The sequence below is a fragment of the Xiphias gladius genome, chromosome 24 (genome assembly GCF_016859285.1).
Source record: "Xiphias gladius isolate SHS-SW01 ecotype Sanya breed wild chromosome 24, ASM1685928v1, whole genome shotgun sequence".
NCBI lineage: Eukaryota > Metazoa > Chordata > Actinopteri > Istiophoriformes > Xiphiidae > Xiphias > Xiphias gladius.
Genome location: NC_053423.1, coordinates 1,719,365 through 1,726,041, shown reverse-complemented (window position 1 = coordinate 1,726,041; position 6,677 = coordinate 1,719,365). Strand labels below are relative to the sequence as shown.

The 6,677-nt window shown below is 39.0% G+C and overlaps 1 protein-coding gene across 2 annotated transcripts; it reads left to right on the top strand.

The window, feature by feature from the left end:
* The first annotated feature begins 215 nt into the window (after positions 1 to 215).
* Positions 216 to 6,200, top strand: tac1 (tachykinin precursor 1). 2 transcript variants are annotated; one of them, XM_040121996.1, is made up of 5 exons: positions 216 to 593; positions 2,055 to 2,157; positions 2,243 to 2,266; positions 5,859 to 5,915; positions 6,037 to 6,200. In XM_040121996.1, the coding sequence occupies exons 1-5, from the start codon at positions 477 to 479 to the stop codon at positions 6,081 to 6,083; spliced, it is 348 nt and encodes a 115-aa protein (XP_039977930.1). In that variant the 5' UTR covers positions 216 to 476; the 3' UTR covers positions 6,084 to 6,200. The 2 variants fall into 2 exon arrangements, with proteins under 2 accessions (XP_039977930.1, XP_039977932.1); XM_040121998.1 differs by lacking the exon at positions 216 to 593 and adding an exon at positions 602 to 753.
* Positions 6,201 to 6,677: the final 477 nt, after the last annotated feature.

Sequence of the window (6,677 nt, the reverse complement as noted above, 5' to 3'; positions counted from 1 at the left end):
TTACATTTGGATTTGGTATAACGTGGAGAATTGATCGATGAGGCACATCATTTACAGTTCGTGATAACAAAAGCGCTTTCACTGGCAACCGTGACCAAATTGAAGTATCGTTACCCCAGTAAACCTGTGACTGGACGAGAGTAATGGCGTTACTAAGCAACAATGCTCAGGCTGCTATATAGCCGCGCGGGCGAGCTTCTCCGGACATTGGGACGCACGAGACCGGAGAAGTTGCTGCAGAGGCAGAACACGCGAGCTTTGGAGACAGTGGCGGGAGCCCGGCGCAGCGTTTTGGCGCACGCACTATGGACTACTGCTGAGCTCTAAGGGAAAGAGCAGTGCGCGAAAAGTACAGCTGCTGCTCGTGCCGATAACCTTACTCGTTTAATTTGTTTGTTTCGTAGGTGCTGCCGACGGTTATTTTCACAGTAGAGCAAATCCGACTGAATATTGTTGCGTCGAACAAGGTTGATAGGATGAAGTTACTGTTTTTACCAGTTTTAATGGCCTTTTTCGCCGTCGCACAAGTTGCTTGCGAGGAAAACGACCCAAAAGGAGAGGCTGACTACTGGACGGGCAGTAATCAAATTCAGGTGGTCTACAGCTGAAGCCTGTTTATATTCTCCACTTGATCATTCATAAATGCAATTGTGTTTCTTATTATTGGTTTCTAGTCTGGTAAAAAAGGTTGGAATTAATAGCCTACTTGTTTCTTCTCTTGTGGATGAAAGTGGCCGAACCTCTCTTCCTCCTGTAAGTTCGTTTAACCAAAATTTGAAGGAAGGTGAGTTAGTTTGATAAAACTGGCTGTACTGAGGTGGGGTTGACCCTAGCACCCAATTAGGGCACACAGTCGGATATCTGCAACAAAAAACCTACCAAGACCTCATTAAATGCTGTGCATGAAGTTGATTAATAATGACGATATAATACAGGATAAAGTATTAGACCTGTTAGACCTGTATGTTATAATATTAACTTGTTAGAAACATTGATCCAGATGTTTTGTTTTTTTTTTTGTTGATTTTTTATAAAGGGCTCTAATATATTTTGATCATTTTTTAAATATTCTAATAATACTTAAGGGTAGATGACAAACGTGCACAGTTTCACACTGTGCCACAAGGCTGAATCGTAAAAAGTCCACTCCGCAAGTGAGTCGGTTCCCGTTTTCAACACTGAAGGCTAAAGGCTATCTTTCCTGAAACAAATCTGCCAGTAGAAGATAAATCTTCTCGCACTCCGTTTTAATTAGGTTAATTAATTCATTTTCTCCAATAGGCGTCAGTGTCTTGAGATACACAGAACGGAGCACTAGTAGACTTTAAATGATATAAAAATTTTACAATTGACCCTTGAAAATTCAAAGCTTCTGATTTGTATCACAAAAAAAGGTGAAACAGTCTCATCCTACTTAAAGAAAACAAGTTTTTAAGACTCAGTAACACCCAAGATGAAGATGAAGATGAAAATTGTTGCAGTGCTCAGGCCAATAGGAAAATAAGTAAATCCTTAAGTGCACAGTAATATAGGAGCTGAAGCCCAAACGATCTCATCTGACATGACACACACATCTTATGTTTGACATTGCGAGATGGAAATGAGCCAAGCTCCTCAGCTAATACCTTAAATTGTAGGCTAGGGGCATTTTGCAGACGAATGAGCCTACAATAAATCAGTAAAACTTAGTGTGCGGGACATTAGGGGCCCCAGGACCACAGCTCATTCAGACTAATGCAGAGTTTAGAAATATATCCTGAGATGGAAATGGAAACAATTCATTAAAGTTCAAAATTTAAGGCTTATGTGGATTAGATGGTGGTGGAATCAAGAGAAAAATAGCAAATGACCATATCTGGAAACAGTATACCCTAATATAAACATCGCGACAAACACTTAGCAGTTATTGCTCTATTTTGTCCCCAATATGTTTTGTCCATATATAGTGTTTTCAGCAATTTGGTGACAAATTAAATTAGACACAGTGACTGTACAATGATACGCCTTGCCACCCCGGGCCTCCGTGAACATTCATTGAGATTTTCCCACCTCAGGATGGCTGGCTTTCTAATGACCCATTCAGAGAAATCCTCCTGAGGATGACAAGAAAGCCACGGCCGCATCAGTTCATCGGTCTGATGGGGAAGCGCTCTATGGGTGAGAGCCCATTCTCAGTACCCTACAGTTTTTGTTTCCTTATGTGGACCTGTTTTTTAACGTTGTCCTTTCTTTCCTCATATAGCAAATCCACAGATTACCCGCAAAAGTAAGTACTATAGACATCACAGTCATTCACTTGTTATTTAATACTCTTCAAAAGTCAGTCAGAAGAGGGTATTCCCTAACCCCTCTGCAATAGTGTCAGTGCTGCTTGCATATCCATAAAATGTTCCACTATCAGGATGAAATCATTCAAATTTACTGGAACAAGTAAGGGAATTCCAGCTGACGACTCAATGTGTTAATATATTAAGTGAGTGTCTTCACCACAGCCTACAGGAAACATTGGTACTCATTACCTCACCTCATTTCTGGTCATTTTGGCTTGATCTTTCATCACTGTCTGGTAAAAAAAACATCTGTCCCCATTGTGATTTGTAGGTTTTCTCATAACCTAAAGGATTTAAAGGTTCTTTGGCTTCAAGAAATTATCCTGTGCAAGGCCATAGCTGGGATTTTAGATGCACTGCGGTCATGTGTTCCCCCAACATCCTCCTCACCCCTCAGACACCAAAAAGGAACTCTCAAAAATGTTTTATTTGGATTTTTTATATTTTCTTAATTCATTCTCAAAGCCTTCTCCACACTTAATTTATGTTTTTGTCGGCCTAAAAGTAGTAAAATTTAAACATACTGGAATCAGCCTAAAAGAGAACATGAAACCTGTGTGCTCACTTAAAATAAGTTGTTTGACTGACATTAAAGGCAGTTAAAAAAAAAAGAAAAAGCAATGGAGTTAGCAAGTGTTTAGGGGTGTTCAGTCATCCCAGAACAACGTACCACTATTACAGCTTTGTAAGCTCTACCGACATAAACTTACTCCCACTAAAAGTGGAATGGGTCAGCCATTTGGATTCAGATGCTCAGTTCCAAAAGACAGATCAGTGTAAGCACAATGGAAAAAAACAAATCATTTCAGATTTTGCACATATTATTAATAATTGAGTTGAATATTTATATTTTTCACTGGTTAGGAAAGAGTGTGAAAACTGGAGTGAGCAAAAAATTTCACAAGGTTTAATTAATTGACAGAAACCACAGATTTATGTACCTTCATTGCTTTTGCTGTTCTTTTGAACACTGGACCAAATTAATTTGTCAGTAAGCAAGGTGGTGCAGAGCAGACGTCTGTGTGTGACAAAGAGTAAGAGATAAGAAGAAAGACAAATGAGGAGGAGGGGATTTCCTTTTTTCTCCGTCAGGGGTTTTCGTCTAAATTAGTCACCCACTCAGCGATGCAACACAGCGCAGCATAAGTACGTATGCATCTAATTCAGTCCTCTATGCAGACATGACTATAAGTCACTCATCATTAGGGAGAGAGGGAGTGCTGGGCTCAATGCCCGAAGGACATCTGAGAGTTAAATTGGATTATTTATGCCTGTGATGGATAGAGACAGCTACGCATTTTACCCTTCACTTATAACAAGGATGCCGTCTACCCTTACACGCTTACACAATTTTCTTACAAAAAATGTTAGAGACTAAAAAACTGATATGACAGTGATATGTTTCTTGTGTGAGAAGGGCATATTTTATAAATTTACCATAAATTTTGATTCTCATCAGCCTAATGCAAATATTGATGACTGTAATGTAAGATATACCCTCGGAGCTCTCTATAGTTTTATTACACCACTAACCAATACTACCAGCCCCCCTTTCCTCCGCATGCTCATTTTACAGTCCATTACTGTGATTGACAGGAGCCCCAGTCAGTCTGCGATGCAACTGTCCATCACATTTATGTCACTGTAAACCTGACAAAACCCAGCTTACTGGAGTTCAGTTTGGGTCTTAACAAACCTGGTTTGGTTTCACAGAACTAATTAAGTTAAAACAGTAAAATCTGCATTCTGCATCCCAGTCCGCACATCTTGCAATCAGGACTGTAGCGGCCACTTAAGACACTGAGGTCATATCCATGGTTTCTGGAAATTTAGGGAGTTTGACAAGTTGAGAAGGAGTTTACATACTACAATTACACACAAATTACTCATGATGGGTTTTAGTGGTTATTCATGATTCCAATTTTTTGGACTAAATCAGTGGTTTCCACCCTGGGAGTCAGGAACCTCACAATTAACCAGAGGGGTCACAAGATGTTTAACAGTGTAGGAAAGCAGGAAAAACATCTGTACTACACAAAATTACTTTTAGTTTATTCAAACTTTAGTTGAATTTACTCTTTTCTTTTCTTCTTTCTACTACCTCATCAGGCCAATTAACAGTCTGATAAGGAGTAATCATTCCTACAACCTACAGCGGCCTGTGATGAAGGCAGAGCTCACAGTTTGGAACCAATAGACTAAATGTCTTGAAATTTAAGGGATTTGAGTTTGGTGTGTTTCTCCAGAATTTTACCCTGGCAGTGTGGAGACAGCTTTGAAACAACATTTAAATCATTATGTTCAAAGTAGACAATACCAGACATTTGGTAGTCAGTGCAAATACCATTGAAATTTCACAATTCTTGATACCAAATTCGATTCAATAACAAAAAATAGAAAACAACAGAGACTTCTTCACATACAATGTGCCAACACAAACACCCCTATATATAGTCAGTGTGTAAGCAGTAGTTTAAATTGACTAAACACAGTGACAGACTAATAGCGTGAAAATATTCATTTAAAAAGTCAATCTTGTATTTTGACAGACTGAATGATGGTAGCCTGCCAACAGTAGGAACACCCAGCTCAGGTTATGAGCTGTTGCTACATTAGCCTAAACAAGATAACATTAGACGTTGTAGACATTGTGTGTGGAGCATTGCTACAACAGATGCCATCTATTGCAATTCACAAACAACATTCGGTAACATGTCAGGATGTTTTAACTCAATCACTCTGTATTCTGTGTAGATCCAGATAACTGTCTTTGAGGTGCTTAGATAGGTTTGATGTATTTTCTCCTTTTGTTCAAACTGCTGTGACACCGTTGGCATACTAGCTTTTGGTTGTCTATAACTTGTCCCTGTTGATTCGCCTCAAACTCAAAATATCTCCATATCTCCACAACTTTTGACGCGTTTTTTTTTTTTCCCCACAAGCCACAGCGGACCTTTTGCTGCACCTTCACTTGCTGCGACCATTCCATGTGTTGCTGCTATTGTTTACTGTTTCTTGCTTCTTCCTTCCTTTTTCCTTTGCTTGTGATGTCAGACTAAAACACTGGGTTATTATTCTTACCCCATTATCCCATCTCCAGTATCTATGACATCTTCAGTATCTTTTCTACCTTGGGCACTGTACAAAAAAACAGCATTATGTTTTCAGAATTTTGGCATCAACTTGGCCCCCAAGTATTGATTGGGGACCATCCCTAGTAAGGAAGATACAATTCACAGAAAATATAACTGAAGATTTTAATTAGTTAATAAATTTAGAAATATTAAATGTAAAAGATTTGATTAAAAAATAACTATAGAGTGAAATATAAATGATCAGATTTTTTTTTTCCTTTAGCTTTTGTGAAGTAGGGTAGTGCTGGGGTAATTTGAACTTTTGACCCCAGTGTTTCTAAAAATCTTGGTTATGGCCCTGGTTGCAGTTAGCTCAATGATACTTGTGGTGTTTCGTTGGAAGATGCATTGGTGTAAGTGAACTGTTTCAAACTAAAATATCTTTTCTTTGAAGGGCATAAAGTCAACTCTTTTGTTGGACTGATGGGAAAAAGAAGCCAAGAGGAACCAGGTAAATTAAATCCAGTTAATTTCTTAACTTCATTAATTTCTTACTTCATTTAAAAAAAGTTATAAAAGGACTAGAGACAGTAAAATGTTTGCTGAAGCTAACTAGCTCTCTCCCTCTGCAGAGTCCTACGAGTGGAGCACAAGACAGATGTATGACAAGCGCCGCTAAACGGTCACTCTTCACCTACCTGCTTCTTATCTAGCCATTCCTCAGCCTGGGAGGGGCACCTGACAGTTTTTCCAAACTGTGTATAGCTGTTAGTTGAATAAAATGGTTCTGTTTCCACATTGTAGTGATGTAGCAGTGCTGTATCTCGGCCAGTTTCATTTGTCTCAGCAGATTATAGATTGGGGCAAATGGAGGGGGGAAATTCATTATCAGTGTTCGTGCTTTCTGTGAGCGTTTTCGACCATCTGCCATGCCAAAAAGACTAAATGTTGTTGTGGACCATCAAAGCAAGGCTGTACCCCAGGGTTTGCTGAAAATTGCACTGCCAAAGTCACTGTATAGTGCCTCATAACTATATAATTGCAACTGATTGTTCTATAAATACAACACACTGGGACAAGTTCTCATTTTGGCTTTCGAGTGACTTTAGAACAGCCATCATGTTCTACACCTGGACATATGATTTGACATGACAGAATACCTGTGTGTTATAGTTGTCTGACAAATATTAAAATTATTTTCCTTACTGTTTCAACTTCAGCTTACAAGTTGTGGATTTCTTGTGATGCAAACTGTATATGACAAAATCCGCTG

Coding starts and splice junctions, on each gene's coding strand:
- tac1 (XM_040121996.1), top strand. CDS start 477: ATGAAGTTACTGTTTTTACCAGTTTTAATGGCCTTTTTCGCCGTCGCA. Junction 2,267..5,858: donor TCCACAGATTACCCGCAAAA/GTAAGTACTATA, acceptor TTTTCTTTGAAG/GGCATAAAGTCAACTCTTTT. Junction 5,916..6,036: donor AAGAAGCCAAGAGGAACCAG/GTAAATTAAATC, acceptor CTCCCTCTGCAG/AGTCCTACGAGTGGAGCACA.